Consider the following 20,989-nt stretch of genomic DNA (forward strand, 5'->3'; position numbering starts at 1 on the left):
GAACAGTGGAGTTCAAAATATTCTCATTCATGGACGCGTCGATGGGGTATAATCAGGTTGCGATGTATGAAACGAATCAGGAGAAGACGTCCTTCATAGTAGAAGGGGATACATATTGTTATATTAGGATGTCGTTCGGTTTAAAGAATGTCAGGGCCACTTTCTAGCAGTTGGGAGAGAAAATTTTCGAGATCAAGATCCGAAAGGGAATTGAAATATATATAGATGACATGGTGGAAAAGAGCATGTCAGAGGAAGAGCACCTAGAGGGCCTAAGGGAGACATTTAGCATACTACGGATACATAATTTAAAGGTCAACCAAGAAAAGTGCACATTTAGGGTGACCACAGGGAAGTTTCTGGGGTGCATTGTTACTCATCAGGGAATAGAAGCCAATCCCGAACAAATACAATCGATGATAGAGATGCCTTCGCCTCAGAATATTAAAAAGGTGCAGCAGCTAGCAGGAAGAGTTGATTATTAAGGAGTACCCCAGACTTCATTTGGACGGCTGAATGCGAGGAAGCGTTTCAGGAACTGAAGGGTTATTTGGGCAAGGTGCCATTGTTGTCGCGGCCAGAACAGGGAGAGAGTTTGTACCTATATCTGGGGGTTACAGAGTACGCAGTAAGTCCAGTCCTCATCCGAGTGGTCGATATGGTTGAAAAACTGGTGTATTTCCAGAGCAAAACCTTGTTGAAAGAGGAGACCCGGTACAGTAGAGTGGAGAAGTATGCTTTGGTATTGATATCCTTAGCATTGAAGTTGAAACCTTACTTTGAAGCACATTCGGCAGTGGTGGTAACAAATCTACCCCTCAAGCAAGCACTAAAAGCAAAGAAGTCCAGAAGAATGCTAAAATGGGCGGTGATGCTGAGTTCTTATGAAATCCAATATCAAATAAGGACTGCGGAAAAAGCACAAGCAGTGGCGGAGCTTTTGGCAGAGTTCTCGGCGGAGGATCCTACTTTGGGGGAAGAAATGGTCATGAAGCCTGAACATGAGGGGGAACCGGACCTGTTAGATCTATGGGATAAGAGGAATGGATGGAGAGTGTTCGCAAATAGGTCTACCACAAAAACATGCAGCGAAATAGGGGTCGTAGTGGTCACTCCAGATAATGACAGAATATAGTTATCTATGAAGCTGGGGTTCGCGACAACCAATAATGAGTCAGAATATGAGGCTATGATAGCGGGATTGGGAATGGCAGAAGATTTGGTGGTGGACGAGTTGACGGTGTACTCAGACTCAAACTTGGTCGTGTGTCAGGCAAATGGAGGATTTGTTGCTAGATGTGCGTGAATGTCGAGATATTTGGAGATTATACACAGTAGAGCAGCAAAGTTCAAAAAGATCAGATTCATACATTTGGGTCGTGGTGAGAACAGACATGCGGATGCCCTAGCTTACGTAACGGCCGCAATACTGGGGTTAGAAGAGAGAAAACCATAAGAGTAAGGAGGTTGGAGAAACCGATTATCGAGAGGGTGGAAGAAGTATGCCAAACCGTGGAAGAGGTAGGAGGATGGATGGACCCTATTAAGCATTTTCTGTCTAAAGGAGAGGTGATTGATAAGAAAGAGAGGAGAAGGTTGGAACAGACTTCATGGAGATACACTCTGATAGAAGGGGAGGTGTATCAAAAGAATTTCGATGGACCGCTGTTGAGGTGCCTGGGGCCAAATCTGGCACAAGAAGTACTAGCAGAATTGTACGCGGGATATTGTGGGAGCCATTGAACCACAGCACACTGGCTTTTGACTCAGGGTTACTTTTGGCCTCATATGAAAAGGGACACGGTAGAGTTGGCTTTTAACTAGTTATTGAATCACATCACACTATTAGAGGTTTTCTCAGTTAATATTTGCACCAGCGGAACCGCTACACAATGTATCAAGTCCGTGGTCGTTTGCCATGTGGGCCATGGATATTATGGGTCCACTGCCAATGGCCAATGGCAAGAGGAGATTCATGCTAGCGGCTACAGATTATTTTACCAAATGGATAGAGGTCGTGGCATTGCAGCAGGTGAAGGAGGAGCAAGTGATTAAATTTTTATGGGAAAACATCATATGTAGGTTTGGACTACCACATTCTATCATAGCGGTCAATGGAACACAGTTCATGGGGTCAAAGGTGAAAGAGTTCTTGCAGGATTACAATGTGAAACAGGGATTCTCGGCTCCCTACAATCTCGAAGGTAAAGGACAGGCTGAATCATCTAACAAGACCATAATGAACAACCTCAAGAGAAAGTTGCAAGATCGGAAAGGGGCGTGGGCCGATGAATTAAGTCATGTGCTCTAGGCTTACCGTACTACACTGTGAACTTCCACTAGAGTGACTCCTTTCTTGTTAGCTTACGGCATAGAGGCCGTGATCCCATCATAAATAGTGTCCACGACACGCACTAAGGTTGTTGAAGAGGGTTTGAACTGGGGCATACTGTCTAAAGACTTGAATTTAGCTGATGAGAGGAGGGACACTGCACGTGTTAGGCTAGAGGAGTACCACAGACGCCTGAAAATGCAGTATAACAAGAGGTTAAGGTCGCGGCAATTCCAAATGGGAGACTTTGTGCTCCGCAGAGTGACTCCAAGTACCAAGAAAGTAAATGATGGGAAAAACTACACTAGAACTGCCATTTTCTAACGACCCTAAGTTTACATTACTAACGGTTATATCTATTACCAACTCTATCACGGATATATCCATTAGTGAATGAAGAAATCGTTAGTAAATATCAAGAATAATAATTTTAATACTTTTTAGTAACATGGCCATGGTTGGTGTGGTATTGTCTAACTTTTGTATCCGTGACTAACTGACTAAAGGGTCATTTGTTTTTTTGAGCCTCTGAATGTTGAATGCTAAATGCTAAATGGCCCACTCTCTGAATGCTAAATGCTGTTTGCTGAACTCTGAAAAACATGTTTGTTTTCTGTCAGAATGACCTGTCTCTGAATGCTGAATATAAATCATTTGAACAATTTTAACCCTGTTATCAATTTTGAACACAAACTTATAGTTTATAAAAACAAATTAAAATATCTATTTTTTTTTTATATAGAGTTTTCTTTGTTTATTCAACATTTTGAGCACATTTTGGGTATATCTTATGTTGTGTAAGTTTTTCATACCAAGACCTAGGGGCTCGTTTAAGACCATAAAGACTTTTATGTAAATGACAAACATGTACTTTTGTTAGTTGTTAGATGCCATTTCAAATTAAAGCATAGTCTGTTATCAATCACATTTTCAACTTTTGGTGTTTGAAACATACATCTATGAGAAACAATGCATAGTACATTCGAGAATGTCTCATGTGAGCTTATGATAATAGCAATTATAGCACCATGAAGTTCATAATCACAGGTTTGTGATAACTATTAGAGTATTAGCTGCTTTCATGGAATCCCCGTGTAAGCACAAGTACAAACAACATTGCAATGGATCAGTTTAACCACAGGCAAGAACCCTCTTTCAACATAGAGGCATTATAATAAATCTGCCAAGTGTCAAAGTAAGCCATGAAAAGAACAACAAACTCACATTATCATGTTGAAGACCTTTAGCCGCCATTAAATCAATGAGCTTCAGAGCAGTACCCACTTTCCCCGCCAAATAATATCCATGTACCAGTGTGTTATATGTCATCGTGTTAGGCTCAATACCTCTTTGAATCATAGTTTCTAATAGTTCATGTGCGTTGTCAGGTTTTCCTGCTTTGCATAGACCAATAATCAATATGTTCAATGTCACATTAGGTGGAATTCTTCGATCCACCATTTCATTGACAAATTTACTGGCTGCTTGCCAATGCCTCGAATTGCAACGACTAGAAATCAAAGAACTATAGGTTACGACATTTGGTGGAATTCCCCTATCCAGCATATCATTCAGAAACCATGTGGCTTCCTTAAAAAAGCTAGAAACACAAAGTCCATGAATTATGGAATTGTAAGTAACAACATCTCGAGATATTCCTTTGCCCAGCATTTCTTCAAAGAGCTCTTGAACAGATTCAGCTCTACCAACTTGCCCCAGCCCACCCAACAGAGTAGTGTAATTAACAACGGTAGGTTTCAACCCCTTGCGTTGCATTTTTTAAAACATACCCACTGCCTCATCTACTCTCCTACTTCTATAATATCCATTAATCAAGGCATTGTGACTAATAACATCCACTTTAACCCCCTTAGAAACCATTGAATCAAAAAGATTCAGTGCATCATCCACTCGTTCGGCCAAGCAATAGCCATCCATCAATATATTGTACGAATCCTCATAAGGAACCTCACCACTCCGAATCATCAAAAATAGCATTCCATGTGCTTCCACAACCCTCCCTTCTTTGCAAACAGCAACATAATAATCTATAAGCCCTTAGAAAGAATTACTGATCTAAAGAGTACCGATCTTTATACCAAAAGAAAAAATAAAAGAAAGAGTACCTAATTTTAAGCAACCTTTAATAGGGTTATTTTGATGTTCCACTTGGATTATATGTTGTAGGATAAGTTGTCTAATGAGGGAGAGTGATGGAGAGAAAGGATAGTGATGGAGTGAAAGGAGAGAAGCTAATGAGGGGCAAGAGAGGAATGATGTCTTTAACAATTCTTTTTTCAGCATTCAGGAGGTGTGAGACTGCGGAATGCTGAAGAGCAAATGTGTCACTGATGCTGAAATGAACTTAAAAAACAAACAACTGGACAACCACTGAATGCTGGAAACTTACTTTTCAGCGCCTTTTAACGCTGAAAACCGAAAAAACAAACAACCCCTAAGTAACAAACCCATAACAATATTAAAAACGAAAAGTAAAACAAAATTTTTTAAAATAAACAAAGCCACAATTTTTTTTAATGCACCATCTCCCCCTTTTGACACACACACTCTCTCTCTCTCTCTCATTGTAAACCCTAACCAACAGGGAACTCTAATCTGTCCTGGTAAACACCTTTTTCTCTATTTCTCTCAATTAAGGGATATGCCTATGGGAATTCACTGGTAAAGGCTAGCCCCAATTGAGACTTCGCCATTATGAGGAAAACAAATTGTCAGCTCACTCTCATTCTCTTAGATATTACATGCTCTTCAGATTTGTTAATTTAGTGATTTACTTTTCTATTTTTTTTCCAGGTTAGTTTAAAAAGACTGATTTTTTCTTCAATTTGGGTACCCCAGACACTTTAGAGAAGAATTTCAGTAAGCTATCTTTACTATCATGTGTTTTCGGTTATAAATTCCTTTCCTTTTTTCCTTTATCTCATATTTGTTCTATTTACTTATTTATTGAAGGGATTTGTCTACTGATTTTTGCAAAAGTTTCCCTGTGGAGGTAAAAGGTTAAATCTTTTTGGGTTTGTTCATTTTTGCCTAGCTCAGTAATTAAGGCTTCTGACTCAAGTGAGGGCATTAAGGTGATTGGACATGGGCTTTATCTTCCCTTGTGTAACGATCTTATTCTAAAACTTGACAAAAAAAAAGAATGATTGTGCTGCAATATTGCTATCTTAATACCAAAAAGCTTTGTGGTAGTACTATTTGTGGATTTATAGTCATATGCTTAAGATTGTATAATGGTTGGATGTTCGTACAAGCCTTGTACTAAATATTTTATTCTGATGCGTTCTGTGTACCATGCGTTCCAAATATTTTGTTTTAAATAGTACATACAATAGTTTGTTGCCTCCTCCAAGTTTGTATGGCCACGTTAAATGAGTCAAATTTGATTTTCCCCAAGTTTCATGTGCTTGTTTTCTTAATACTTTTTTACATGACCAACCAAGAAATCCAACATCTAAAATAGAACTGCTGGAACTCGCTAAGTATGTTATTAACTTGATAAGTAAGCTGACCTTTTTTCGTGCCCAATCGTAGCTTGTCTTATGGAAAACTACCATGGCATTGATAAGGGCAGGATAAAGAGTATTGCATTTCAAGAGGGCAGCCTAGCATCACTCTAGATAGAGAACTGGGGTGTCATTGCATTGTATTATTGTATCTCATATTCTCATCTATTTGGTAGACATTTGTACGTGTTACAAAATCTGTTTCTTGGAAGCATTGAGTAGCTATATTTTTCTTGAATGCCATTCTTATCCTTTGTCTATTTGTAGGAAGATAACAAGTCCAATTCCTGAGAATATGGGTGGAATGAAGTATTGCATGTGCGAGCATACATACAGCTCATCATATATGACCCTGGGCATCAATATCAGGTTTGTTTGCTAGCCCCAATGATGATATTGCTTTTTCTTTCCACTACTAAGTACTGGTAATATAATATTTTTTATCTTCTTTTTGAGAATTTGATCTACATTCTAAGATTTTGATGTGTGTTTATGTAATATATCTTCTAGATCATGTAATGATCTCTTTAGTTATCTTTTTATCTTGGACCCCTATCTGGTTTCTTACAAAATGGAAACAGTTCTATATATTTTATTGAAATGGAAAGAGTTCAATAAGGTTCATAGGCAGATGGCGAATCATCTCTAAATTGTTCTAAGCGTTTTGTACTGTCTGACTTATAACTTGTTATGTGTGCCTCTAATATGTGTTTTTATTTCTCTTATTTCATTCCTTAACAGGATGAAGAAATTGGCACACTAACTGATTTTCTTCTATTTTAAAGGGTGTGGGAAACAATGATTATTTCTGGGATATGACTGCAAGGCAAAAATTTAGCTTCGAGTCATTAGATTCAGAAGAATGAAATCCAAGTTCACCTTCAAGTATTGTTCTAGCTCAAATATTGGATTGAAGGTTAATTCTTTGTGTACTCTTTTTTCTATTATTAGAAAAAAGAAATTACTTACCTTGCTGAAAGAAATTATTACATACTAAATTTGTTCTTATCAAGGAAATGGGTTGTTGGTAGTGTTTAGATATTGTTTTCTGCATTTAATTCACTTGCAAAATGGATGACTCATTAGCACTATGGTGTTTGAGTGGTAGTTGTTCTACCTTTCTAATACATTGTGGGAAATCATAGTGGTAAAGGACAAAGTGTTGTTAAGGTGTTATAAGAATTGTTTGATAATGTTGAGGTAGTGCTTTTTGGATTTTGTTTTAAGCCTTGGTGAGAGAACCATTTTGTCCAATTTCTTTTCTACCATGGTAGACTCATTGTATGCATGCTGAATCCATGTGATCTTTTAGGGAGGGTGAATCAAGTAAATTGATTTGGTTATGTGTAGGTTAAGCTTACTAAGGTGATCGGACAAGGGAATTTATTTTTCACAGTACAAGTTTAGACATCTAAATTTCGGTTGTTTCTTAGGTGCATGAGTTTAATTACTTGCGTGTATCCTTATTTGTTAGTAATCAACTGATTACTTTATGATGGATAGACACTTCTTTGGCACATAGGAATTTGAATGCAGACATAGATGTTCTCAAAGCAATACAAGAGGTACACTTGATATTGCGGTATTGCCGCATAATATACTTTGAGATTAAAAAAGAAATGGAACTGTCCACATCCTAGTGCCTTCATTGAGGTAATAATATACCTGTTACGTCATTTTGCGGTATTAAACTACATTTTAGGTTTCAACTTTTTGTGGTCTCTTCTTTTATGTGGGAAGTATGAGATTAAGACGACTTTTTTTGGTAAAAATAGGTATACACATCCAACGATGTAAGGGTGCGGATGGTGGTGTTGCTTTTGACTGGTACTTGGCATATTCTCAATGGTCGAGTTGGTAGTTGTGTCAACTTGTTAGTGTTTGTCAGCTTCTGTTATGTTGTCTTACAATTCTTGTTGTAACTTTGGATGGATAGGATTAGGTTAATTCATTTTTACAAGTGTTTGCATTGGCTTGTAAATTGGGATTTGGATTGGTGGCTTTAATTATATAATGTTAACCAAGTGGGGTTTTTTTTTATTCACTTGTTACTTGAGTTGTAATGTAATGTAATATTTTCGTATGTAAGATGGATTGTGGATAATCCGATGTGATTCCCTGTACAGGGTGGAAACCTTTTGGCGCCAGAAAATAAATAAAATAAAATAAAATTGCACTGGATTGTTTTTTAGTAACGGTTATACCTGTTACGCTAAATGTTAGTAATGGAAGGGCCCCAAGCTTCACTAACACTTATATCCGTTAGAAATGACAAATTTAAATGACCTTTCAACAGTTGCTTATCCGTTACAAAGAATTTTAGTAACAGATATAACCATTACTAAAATTATTATCAATAACGGTTATATCCGTTACTAAATTTGGCCTACGTGAGAGTGATGCCCCAGAGGTAACGGATATAAGTATTAGTAAAAATATAAGTAACGGATATAGTCGTTGGTAAATGCCTTTTTTGGTGTAGTTGGGACCGGATTGGGAGGGACCCTACACGGTGGTGGATGTCGGAGGGGTTCGCACATACAAGTTGCAGACCATGGAAGGAAAATTGATAGAGACCCTGGAATGTAAGAATGTTGAAAAAGTTTTATGTTTAATTGTAATACTAGTCCGAGGCAAGGGACTTGGGCTGTTTGCAAATATATAATACAACGACACTTTTGGTAAATTGACATGGAAAATTAATAAAGGTGGAACAGCCTCGGAGAGACAGCAGGGGGGGGGGGAGCCTCTCGCAGATATCATGTCCAAATCAAATTTAGGGGCAAGGTGAGTTGCCCCCAGCAGGCTCATCAGCCTCAGAGAGACAGCGGGGGGGGAGGAGCCCTTCGCAGACGTATCAAACTTAGGGGCAAGGTGAGTTGCCACCAACAGCCACATTAGCCTCGGAGAGACAGCGAGGGGGAGGAGCCCTTCGTGGACAGCATGTACAAATCAAACTTAGGGGCAAGGTGAGTTGCCCCAACAAGCTCATCAAACTCAGAGAGACAGCGGGGGCAGGGGGGAGAGGAGCCATTCGCGGACGTGATGTCCGAATCAAACTTAGGGGCAAGGTGAGTTGCCCCTAGTAGGGTCATCAGCCATCGGGATACATCGGGGAGAGGAGCCCTTCGCGGACATGATGTCCAAGCCAAACTATGGGGCCAAGAGAGTTGCCCCAGCGGGGTTTTTGGGGAGAAAAATTTTTGAGCATAGATTTGTGCCAACTAACGATAAGAAGGACAACCGGGAAGAAAGAGCAGAGTACGAGAGAGAGTATCTCATAATATTATGTAGAGAGAGAAAGAGCAAACAGATTCCAAAATAGATTGATACTTGATTACTCAAAAATAGAAGCAGTAAAAGATGTAACCATAGTGTATGAAAGAAAACATCCATAATGTCAGATACATACCAAAAAAAATACAAAAGCCATAGCAAAAGATGAGCACACTGGGTAATGTAAATAAGTAAAGTATAACAAAATCTAAGACATGGAACTCTCAATCATAGGTTCAAAGTGTTTCGGGGGGTGGCTCCATAGAGGTGGTATCCGCAACAGAGGTTTCCGTAGTAGTAGTTGCTGCTTCATTGGTGGTGTCCTCCGCAGTGGGGCCCAACACCTCAGCTCCCACTGCAGCTTCAGGGTGCTCCTCTGCGGACTCCTTAACAAGGGTGGATGGCTTTTCAGGAAGGAGGCATCCCTCCTTGAGAAGCCGAGCATGTTCTTCTTGTATTTTCTTGGCCACCCTCTTGTCCGCCAGGGCCTTGAAACGGTTCTGAAGAGCGACCATGTTCGCTTTGTGTTGTTCTAAAAGGGCCACGGTACTTTCCTGACGCTGCAAAGCCCGAGCGTCCAGACTGGATTAGTGCTGCTGGAGGAGGGTTGCACGCTGATGACTCAGATGTTCGTTGACCCTATCCATCTATTGCTGGTGCGCGGCTTCATTCCATAGTTGTTAACTCGACCTGAGCTTTGCTTTTAGCTAAGTCTGCAGCTTCTAGCTTTTGTTGGAGTCGGGCACAAATGCCTCTTAGTCCATTAGGACCACCACATTCCTTCTCCAGGGAATCTACCTTGGCACGGGCACCGAAGAGACCCCGGATCATGTAGGAGATGTCAAGGCTCACCTAAAAGCAAGAAGGACAATAAGTCAGAGATGAAAGGTGAGAGAACAAGGGCGGAGATGAGAGTGGGTATCTTATCCCAGTTGGTGTATAGGGAAGTACAGTGGTGTTCAAAGGTTCCACCTTCTGCGTAGGCCATATCTTTCAGAAGATGGGAACCATAGAAAAGAGAGGAAGCCACAGCAAGATTCTCGAGAGCGGAGTCCGCGACATTAACTTTGCGGTTGCGAACCTTCAAACTAGGGGCGAACTCTTCAGGAATGACATCTTTACCGGACGAGAGGGCTTGCTCTTTACCTAGTCGGCGAGCAGGCTCCAAAGGGGCCACAGAGTCAGTGGCCTGAGTGATAGGAGCAGGTTCCTCAGACACATTGGTCCTCGGTTGTTTGCTTGGCGGCCCCTCAGTGGAGGCAAACACTGCAGTGGGAGAGACTTCCATCACTTCATCATCGTCATCATCAGCATCGCTGTCAAACAGCTTCATCTTGGTGATATCCATGTCAGCGGAGGGAGAGAGGGGAGGGGTGTATTGATCTCCCCAGGTGGAAATGGATCTGTAAGAGGGAAGGGTTTCTGAAACTGATAGGGAAAGAGTATCGTGAAGACCGGGGGTAGTGGGAGAGGGGGAGGAGTCTCAGACGTGGCTGCGGCAGGGAGTATGTAGGCGGGAATGTTTCTTGGGAGGAGGCGATGCTCGGGGTCTCCTTTCTTTCGAAGAGGGAGGACGGTAAAAGGGAGCAGTGAAGCCCGCGATGGTGTGTAAGGCTGGCACTTCTAACAACGGAGTGCCCGTGGTCGGATGGAGGTTCAGAAAGGCAGCTTGGGCAGATCCTAGACTGTGGAGTCTTTCGAAAACAGGAAAAATTGAGTCTGAGTATAACCGAGACTTGGAATCAGGCCACCAACCTGCAATGAAAGACATCAATAAGACCGTTGATAACTTGGGTTAATTGCAAGAAGAGAAAAAGACTATAGTAAAACTCACCACTGGTCTGGAAAGCAAGATGGTTAAGTGTCAACTCGAAGGGGAGGTCTGCGGACAAGAAATTCCCAGATACATACAGAGGGTAGTGATGCCACATTTTATCAGAGGAGGTGATGCGAAGGAGAAAGGATTTCTTTTGAGGGCGGACACAAAAGGATTGGTACCCCACACTGACGTCTTTGGTGCTTGTCTTTATGAAATATTGAAAAATAATATCGCAGTAGGACAGTTTGGGATCACCCAACCTGTTGTAGTAGTTCGCGGCATACATCACCCGCCATAAGTTTCCAATGCCTTAGCAAGGAGGGATATTGAAATGATTGCACACCTTAACGTCTAATTGGGTGAGGAGAAGCCCCAGCCCGGCTACAATTTGACCTACCGAGACTACAAGAGACCTCGGACACCGAGGAACTAGGTGAGGATAATGGGTGACAGATGGTACATGTTCTAGAAGAATGTCAGCGGGGATTCCATAGGCATCCCTAATCGCATCCAAATTAGGTCTACGACACCGGGAAGGGGGTGGTAATGGAAGGATGAGTTGTCCAGATGTGGACGGGGCCGCAACAGCGACCACTGGAGGTGGAGAGGCCACCACTGTAGACTGGGAAGAGGAGGAGGTCGCAGAGTCCGATGCCGACATCGATAGAGGAAGATCAACAGACTCGAAGAGAGAGGAAGACTCTAACAGTTACTATGTAAAGGGAAAGAAAGAGTTAAAGAAAATCATTAAGAGAAAGGGGAGAAAGAAAGAACGAACCTGAATCAGAATCCCAGGAAAGAAGAGTCGAACCGGAGCAAACATCGATAGTCTAGGTAGATCGGAGTGCTTGGGAAGAGGAGGAGCTGTTAGAGAAAGATAGGAGTGTAACTGGTGAGAAACGAAATAGAGAAAGTGAGGGAGAAGAAAGGAGCGAGACTTTAAATAGAGGAAGGGCAAAAGGGTAATTCCCAAGGGTGCAGAAACCGAAGAGACAATAGGTGGACCAATAAAAGGGTGACGCGTGGGGGGTCAAAACACGGAGAGGTGCTGAAAAGACGTGCATGATGAGTACTCTGCAGTGCACACACATACCAATGAAGAGTCAGAAAAGAGAGGTCGAGTGTTGAAATAGAGAGGGCAGTTGAGTTCTCAACCCCGGGCATATATATGGCCGCGGAATCGAGAAGGGGCATATGTGGGGGTAGAGTCTGTGACATAAAGGGTCAGAGGTAATGTGGGCCCAATTCAAGCTGCGGTTGTACAAGCCGGGGTGTAGAGGATCAATCGTAGGATGGGCCCGAAGCACTGTAGTCAGAGACTCAGAAGTAGGGTATCAGATTGCGGTATTGTAGGTGCACGGTAGAAACCCTATACGTGGAAGAAGAGTGAGCGAGGGATGAGAGGACAGGTGGACGACTATGATGAAAGACAAGAGGATATATAAAGAACATTGTGGGAAAGAAAAAAAGGAGGAAAAAGAAAGAAAAAGAGGAGAGGCTAAGGCAAGAGAGAAAGGAGAGACTCAAGAGCTCCAACATATTTCACTTCCTTTCAAAGCTAGTGGGAAGTGTAACTGTGCTATGTGGAGCTTAATAGAACTCTGAAGTACTACTTCGAAAGGTGTCGAGTGACTGGAATTATAGGGAGGTGAAGATGTTGGACTTGTTGCCCCTCACTAGTGAACCAAGCCTTATTCTTGGTAGAAACCCTCATTGGTAGAGTGAACCCAATTATGTTCAAGATGATGAGCCTTTGTGTATTTAAAAAAGTTATTCCTGGCAACTGATCCTTCGGTGGATGCAAAACGCCAAGTTTTGTTGTCATTTTTTATGGCCGACGTAAAAATAAGGCTAACTCTAATGGTTTGTGTCACCATCTTACTTACGAAACCCACTTTTTTTTTGTTTAGATTGAAGGGCCCATAAATTGACCCCACACCCACTTTCCTTTCTTTTTCCCATATATTCTATATTCATCTTTGGATGTGGAGTTCATTTCAGGACATTTTAGTCTAAACCATTGTCACCAAGTACGGTACGGGTTTAAAACGGTATACTTGAAAAAAACTTAGTTCGTGTTTTAAGCGGGCGTCTCGGGAAAAAAACGGAAAAAAAAGCGTAAAAAGCGTGGGGCATAAAAAAGCGGGTTTAAAAGCGGTAAAAGCGGGTTTAAAAGCATTATAATACGATATATCACGTAAAAGAAAGCGGTAAAAACCGATGATAAATAATATAATAGATAAGGAGTTTGATTTTCTATAAAAGTGGGAAAAAAATAGACACATAAAATAAAAATAATAATAATACAAATGAAAGAAAATTCAAATACATGAAAGTATCAAATTATCATTACTCATCCAAATACTAGAAGTTTTAGATTCGATTGCCAAAACACTATTCAAAATAAGATACTACTAATTACCAACCATAATGGCATAATTAAGTACTACAAATAAGTTAATAACTTTAAATTTTTTAATTAATTATTAATAGTCTAAAGCAAAATAGAATGGTCTCAATAAGTCAATCTAAGCCCACTCTTCAAAAGGTAAACTCCAAAACCCTTTTCTTTTCTAGCATTTTTTTTTTTTTTAAAAAAAAAAAAAAGTTTTAAGCGGAGATTTTCAAAATCTCGGGTTTTAAACGTTTAAAACGTTTAAAAGCGGGTTTAAATCGTTTAAAAGCGGGTTTAAAAAGCGTTTAAAAGCGGGTTTAAATCGTTTAAAAGCGGGTTTAAAAAACGTTTAAAACGCGCATTTTGTTGAAAAACCCGGTTTTAAACTGGAACCAGACGCCTTGGCAATATCTCGGGTTTTAAACGCGTTTTAAACCCGTATTTGGTGACAATGGTCTAAACTAGTCTGATGCACGTGCCAAACACATCTTATTATATGGACCCACTATGAAGTATGAAACCATGAAGGACGAAAAGTGGGATGGTGATAACTCACTCAATCATTTACAGTTTTACCCCTCCCTCAAAATTTGATTGCCATATTTTGTACACTTTATTGTTGGAGTTTAACATTTTTAATGGGAGCAAAACTGTCACTTAATAAAGTTAGATGTGATGTGATAACTCACTCAACCTCAATTACATATTTACCCCTATCCCAAATTTTAAATACCATCTTGTGTAGCTTATAGTTTTGTGTGTTTGAGTTTAAATTTTTATTGGGGCAAAAACCGTCAAAAAAATGACCAAGAAGAGATACATTTTTTTTTTTTGCTAAGGATAATTAATTAATAAAAAAAGTTACATAGTACAATTAATAGATAGGATTGATATTTATCACTACCACATTAGATACTGAAATCAGTTTACAAATCTATAGTAGGTAGTGTTCATGTCCTCTATTATACGCAAGAAAGTTGGTCTGCTGACCCACCATTTCTTCTCTCATTTGGTCAAGTTGGCCGCTTTTTGGGAATAAGTGTATGTCCTAAAATTGGCCTCACGGCCAAGAACTTGTCACCAGGGATGGCCTTGAGTTTCAAGGGGACCTAGGCGAGTTCCTAAAATGGGCCTATGTAAAAAAGAAAAAAAATCACTACTATTTTAAAGGAGAAAATGATGTATTTTTGCCATGTTAAAATAGTATAAAACTCAACTAAAAATTAGAAAATACAACAAGAAGCGAAAAATTATAAAATAATAATGTACACTACAAGTTAGCTTGTCAAATTGGTGTGATGTTATATATTTCCTTAGGGTTGTTGGTTAGAACCACCTTGCTTACTTATATTTAGTTTTTTTAAATTAATAGTTAGTAGAAAGTAAAAAAGAAAAAATTAAAGTTAAAGTGGGCCTTAAGTGGGGTAGGTTGATAAAAGGCTTATCTTGGACCTAAATGTAGCGGGTAATTTGATTAAAAAATATAATGAAACACTATACAAATATTTGGATTGGCATAGGTGGGGCCCTATTTTGGGCCAAACGTTTAGGGACCCCAACCAACAAACGTTTGGACTTGTGTGGACTGTCCCAAGGGTCGGCATTGCTTGTCACTATGATCCAATCAGGTAAGCTTAAACTCTAATGGACATGGTCATTTTGAATAGAAGCAACTGCCGCAGTGGAGTCTGATTCCATCCCAGTTCCACTGCTTTGGAGATGCCATCAACAATCGCAAAACTCTCAGTAATGAAGTTCGTGGCAATGCCCAAACCTCCTATGTATGCCCCCAATAACGTTGCCAATACTGTCTCTGAGTAGAGTGCCCCATCCTGAGTTACCCGGGTTACCTAAACTCTATTGAGCAGCCATCTGCATTTACTTTGACCACATTGATTGGAGGTGATGCGCAATAACACTCAAAGATTTGTGGTGTTTTCCTCAATTTGGGTGGTAATTTCCATGAGTGTAGAACTTCCAAGCCGTGACTAGAGTTTTGCATATGTTTCTTTGATCTGTCGAAGGCTCTTCGAACTACTACCTATACCTGGAACATGGTTGCAATGATGCTAAACTTCTTGTTGCTATATAGGAAACCATTTTTGTTCTTCCATATTGCAACTAAGAAAGTAACGGAAGCTGCCCTCCCTAGATCCTGTAGAAGTGGGCTCTCATTTTTGCATTTTGTAAACATATCTTCTTTGTTTATGATCTTGATCTGGTGGTACATATGGTTGGCAATGAGCTGCTAACATCTCTGCGCAAAGCTACAGTCTAAAAGGATGTGATCTTCAGTTTCTTCAGCCGAGATACAAATGCAACATCTTGACACCACTTTAACATTCTTACCCCTCAACTTGTCGTCTATATGCATAACACCATGTAGAATTTTCCATCCCGTCCCCAAGGTTCTTGGCAACACCTTTGCAGATCAAAGAAATTTAGTCAATGACAGTACATTTTCCCTCTTTTCTTATAGCTTCATATGTCGATCCTACATAAAAGATTCCATTGGTAGATTGCCTCCATACTCTACTATCCTCTCTAGCTAGATCATAATGTTGCAGTTGAGTAATGTCCACCCCCTAAAGTAGTGAGAATCTGCTTCATAAGATCAGAGAACATCCATTGATTTCCTTGAATGTAAGCACTAAAAGGAGATTTAAATATCTCCAAGGCTTTCTTACATTGGATATAATTTCCAATAATCTTGTCTCCAATCCAGTTGTCCCTCCATATGTTGATGTTATCACCCTACCCGCTGATCCATCATTGATGAGTATCCATTTCTCGTAGCACTGTATACCGGGCAGTCCATACAGTTGATCTCTTGTAACTTGACCATCCACCCTCACTGTTCTTGTATTTCCCATTCATGTACATCGACTGTAGGGGAATTTTCGGGTATCCCCTGATCTTCCTCTGTGCCTTGTGATCTAGAAGTTTTTACTGAGTAGAGAAGGGATGAGATGATTGTGAGTTCGGGGGGGTTGAACCTTTGCAAAAGTGTTCTATGTATCTCCTTGTTTATTTAGGAGAATCAAACCCTATTTTGCATAGTTCCTAAGAGTGAATCCCTATGGTTTATATAGGAATAGCTTTTAGAGTCTTAGGGTTAGGGCGAACCTCACCGCTTGTGAGTTCCCTTCCATCTTTGGACTCTGCCTTCCTATTAGGAATCCTCTTCTTATGGAAGTCTGAATCTAGACCACATCTTGTTAGGGGCAAGTTTTCTTATTGATCATAATGTCCCATCGTATATGAGAAGATTATATTTAAAAGGTAACTCTTAAGATATGTCATTACGATTGCTTCCTGATCATCAAAGATCTCCCTCTTCAGTTTCTTTCTATTCAGGAACTGTCCATATTAGTTCCTAACGACTTGGAGAACTGTTATGTTTAGAGGCGGTCAGTCACGTGCCTGGCACATGTCCACTAAATAGTCGTGCTAAGCACGAGCTTACTTATTCACAGAACTGATCCGATGGTCCTCATCTTATTTTGGACATCTATAGTCTTAGGTTATTTCCCATATACATGTCATCTATCCATTGATGGGAAATCCCCCTTACAGATGCCCCCTCTCGTGCCATCTAGCACGTCGGCGCTTGGAGCGACACTGCTTTTGGTGCGAGAATCTTTTTCCAAAACAGTTGTTGGAACTACTTACATACTCAACTAATTAAGGCTCTGAAAAGATGGCTCGAACAGACACGCCATTTCCCAAAAAGGTAATGATGGCAGTTCCATCCTGAAAAGACACAATGATTGGGCTAATCGTAACCATCCATCTTATCTGTATATAAAGGATCTGGTGAGAGAACCCTAATTATCTCTTCTGCTACTTTTTCCCTGTATACTGAACCTTTTGATCCCGTTTAGGGTTTAACCAAAACTTGAAACTTTCTTTCTTTTTCGATCATGAATCCCAACTAGTCACTTGTAAACTGTGGAGATCTTTCCTCCCTAGAACTGATCCGAGAGAAATTTCACATCCCTGATGATATCGGTTTAGAGTAAGGGAGGTTGTCAGATGAGCTGGCCTATAAAGAAGTGGCGCTTATCGCCATTGGGTAACTTAAGGCCAGACTCACTCTTCCCCTCCACCCACTGTTAAGAGAGTGTCTGATTCACTTCAATCTTGCTCTTGGTCAAGCAGCACCTCTGTTCTACATAACTGTCATGTACTCTGTCATACTGGCCAAAAGGCATGGATTTGTTTTGAATCGTTGGGTGTTTGGATACTTTTCTGAGGTCCGGCGTATTCGAGACCAATCCTACTACTACCTAATGACCAGATATAAGAACTTTCCGATTGTCTTTGTTGAGGGGAAGCAGAGTGACGAAGGCTGGGCTGATCACCACCTTCGTGTGTTGGGTGATGCGTTGGACGTTCGTCCTTCTGATGTTGATGGTGAGTTTAGTGGTTTTTTCGAGTATCCCCTTATCTTCCTCTGTGCCTTGTGATCTAGAAGTTTTGACTGAGTAGAGAAGGGATGAGATAATTGTGAGTTCAAGGTTGAACCGTCTAGCGGCTGCCTACGTATCTCCTTCTTTATTTAAGAGAATCAAACCCTATTTTGCGTACTTCCTAAGAGCGAATCCCAATGGTTTATATAGGAAAAGCTACGAGAGTCCTAGGGTTAGGACTGTCCTCACCGCTTGTGATTTCCCTTCCATATTTAGACTCTGCCTTTCTATTAGGATTCCTCTCCTTATGGAAGTCTGAATCTAGACCATATCTTATAAGAAGTAAGTTTCCTTGTTGATCATAATATCCCATCGTGTATGGGAAGATTATATTGTAGGAACCGTTATTTCAGAATGACTATTTCTACAGACCGCGAACACCATGCGCAGCGGAATTAATGGGTGTCCACGATTTGTGATTGGAAAACATACCTTTGAGAATCAGTTTAGATAACTCTGAGAATCCAAGCGTTATGAAATCCAAAGTCAACCTCTTGATCTTCTATTGTATTCCTTTAGAATAGATTGGACGTTGTGTGGACAACGATCTACCAACCCCCTTCTTTCTCTCAAGATTAGAAACGAATTCAGATCTACTTTTCTTGCCTCTTTTTCAGAACCAGTGAATAGTGAATTTTGGCCAGAGAGAAAGAGTATTCTATTTATAGGCTACAGCAGGGACCATGAGGAGAAATTAGGGATGGGCCTCCTGACGGGCTTGGGCTTCCCATGTTCGCTCCGAACACACGACCCAAGTCCGCCAACGAATGGCTTATTCCACTAAAGGCCATTATTGCACTACCGCCCTAATCCCAAATTACATGTCAGCGTTTATGGGTTCCATATTATATGCTCGTTGATCTCCCCGTGTTTAAGATATCGAATGTCCATTGATTAAGTCAAGTTACTGACAACTACATTAATCAACTTCTTATGTCCTTGAGTAGTACCACTCAACCTCATTGTCATGTCGGAATAAATCCACCTGCAGGGTTTACATGACAATCTTTTTGAGCTCCTCAAGGGGACATCATCAACCCGACTTCTTGCGGGACACGGATTCCTTCTATAATCAACAGCACACCTTACATACAATGTCATTACCCAATCCATTGAGTTTGTTGATTCACAAATGAATCTCACTTATTGATGATTTAAAGCAATGTACAATGCATGTAAGTGCCCATTATTATATCCAGATTAGGAGGACAAGCATCCATAATAACAGAGGCGTTTGTTCTCTTATATAGTCAGTATAAGGAGAAACAACCTCACTTGGTCTTGTTCGATACACACATAGTGTACTAGTGTAATCCTATAGTCAAGATAGACTAATACCAGATTATACTACAACCGTACTAATGGTTTGTCCAAATCCATCTAGGTTGTGAACTATTACTTATACTTTATAAGGTATTGATGATATGATCTTCTGTGTGTTCACACCATATCATCTACAACATAAAGTATTAGACACATGCATATAACTAATAACATATATAATATGCATAACATTTGCCCATATGATTCTCATTCAAAATATAAAGAATTAGAGTTAATACAAAAGTAATGCTTTTAGTATATAACCCTATTAATCTCCCACTTATACTCAAAGCATTGCTTTTTAGTATACTACTAACAAATCTCCCACTTATACTTAAAGCTATGATGCCAAACATCTGATTCCCATTTCCTCAACATGCCTGTCAAGGGGTCAGCTAGGTTATCTTCTGATTCTATCTTGGTAACATAAACATCTCCTCTTTTCTAGGTGGTACTTGCGCTCAATGTGTTTACTTGCTTACAAGAAGTTCCGGACCCAAAATTGATTCTTTGGCTGCCTCAATGGCTGCCACATATTCAGCTTCCATGGTGGAGTCAGACAAGCATTTCTGCTTGACACTCCTCCATACTATGGCTCCACCTCACAAGGTAAACACACAACCTGAGGTAGACTTACTCTTGTCCTTATCTGACCTTTTAGCATCCTCCACACCGAGAAGTAGTAAGCCACGATAGTGTGGACGTTTACCATTCTTCATTCATGGAAATACTTTTAGGAGTTCACGATAGTGTAGACTGTATACCTTAAGGGAACCAAACTATCTACATGGTATACTACCATATAATCCTTAGTCCTTTTTAGGTACTGATGTATATGTTTTACTGCAGTTCAGTGCTCTTGTCCTGGGTTCTTCTGATATTTACTAACCATGCCAACGGTAAAGCAGATGTCTAACCTCGTGCATAGCATGGCGTACATTAAGCTTCCTACAGCCGAAGCATAAGGAAGCGCCTTCATGTCATCTATCTCTTTTGGTGTCTTGGGACACATATCCTTTGATAGAAGAACTCCATGCCTGAAAGGCAAAAACCTTTCTTGGAGTTTTGCATGTTAGAATGAGTCAACACAGTATCAATATAGGTAGCCTGAGATAAGCACAACAACCTTTTCTTGCGATCTCTTATAATTTTGATCCCAAAGACGTGACTCGCTTCTCCCAAGTTCTTCATATCAAATAGTTTGGATAACCATATCCTTATGTCTGTCAACACTTTCACATTGTTTCCAATGAGTAAGATGTCATCTACATAAAGCACAAGAATTACCACTATGTTTCCATCAAATTTCTTGTACAAAACAAGATGCTCTCGACCTTTTTCAATGAATCCTTCTGATTGCTCCATATAGATGGTTTCCTCAAGACTTCCATTAAGGAAAGCTATCTTGACATCCATTTTATAGACCCACTTGCATCCAATGGGTTTTACACCATTGGGTGGCTCGACAAGCTCTCAGATCTGATTGGAATCCATAGATTTCGTCTCAGAATTCATTGCCTTTTTCCAAGATATTACATTTCTATCTTGGAGTGCTTTATTGTAGATTAAGGGATCAGGATCTTGGTTATCAGTGGTTATGTCTAAAGACATACCCAAACCAATCACCTATCTGGTTGTCTAACAACCCTCCCACTAGGACGAAGCACCTCTTGTTCTTGTACGTCATTTGTGACACGTTGTGGTTCCTATTCTTGTACAATTGGTACTGAAGTAGTTGGTGTCTCTCCTCTTAATTCTTCTAGAATAATACTACTTAGGGTTTTGTGGTTCATTACATAGTCTTCTTCTAAGAATCGAGTATTGGTGCTAACAATGATCTTCTGA

At 40.2% G+C, this 20,989-nt stretch overlaps 1 protein-coding gene across 1 annotated transcript; it reads left to right on the forward strand.

Annotated features, from left to right (window-relative positions):
• The first annotated feature begins 658 nt into the window (after positions 1–658).
• On the forward strand, positions 659–1,135 carry LOC147503540 (uncharacterized). The gene has a single exon (XM_086604882.1). It carries the CDS (start codon positions 659–661, stop codon positions 1,133–1,135), a length of 477 nt encoding a protein of 158 aa, XP_086461008.1.
• The last annotated feature ends 19,854 nt before the right edge of the window (positions 1,136–20,989 follow it).

This window comes from Coptis chinensis, chromosome 4, assembly GCF_015680905.1.
Source record: "Coptis chinensis isolate HL-2020 chromosome 4, ASM1568090v1, whole genome shotgun sequence".
In the NCBI taxonomy this organism is placed as follows: domain Eukaryota; kingdom Viridiplantae; phylum Streptophyta; class Magnoliopsida; order Ranunculales; family Ranunculaceae; genus Coptis; species Coptis chinensis.

Coding starts and splice junctions, on each gene's coding strand:
- LOC147503540 (XM_086604882.1), top strand. CDS start 659: ATGGTTGAAAAACTGGTGTATTTCCAGAGCAAAACCTTGTTGAAAGAG.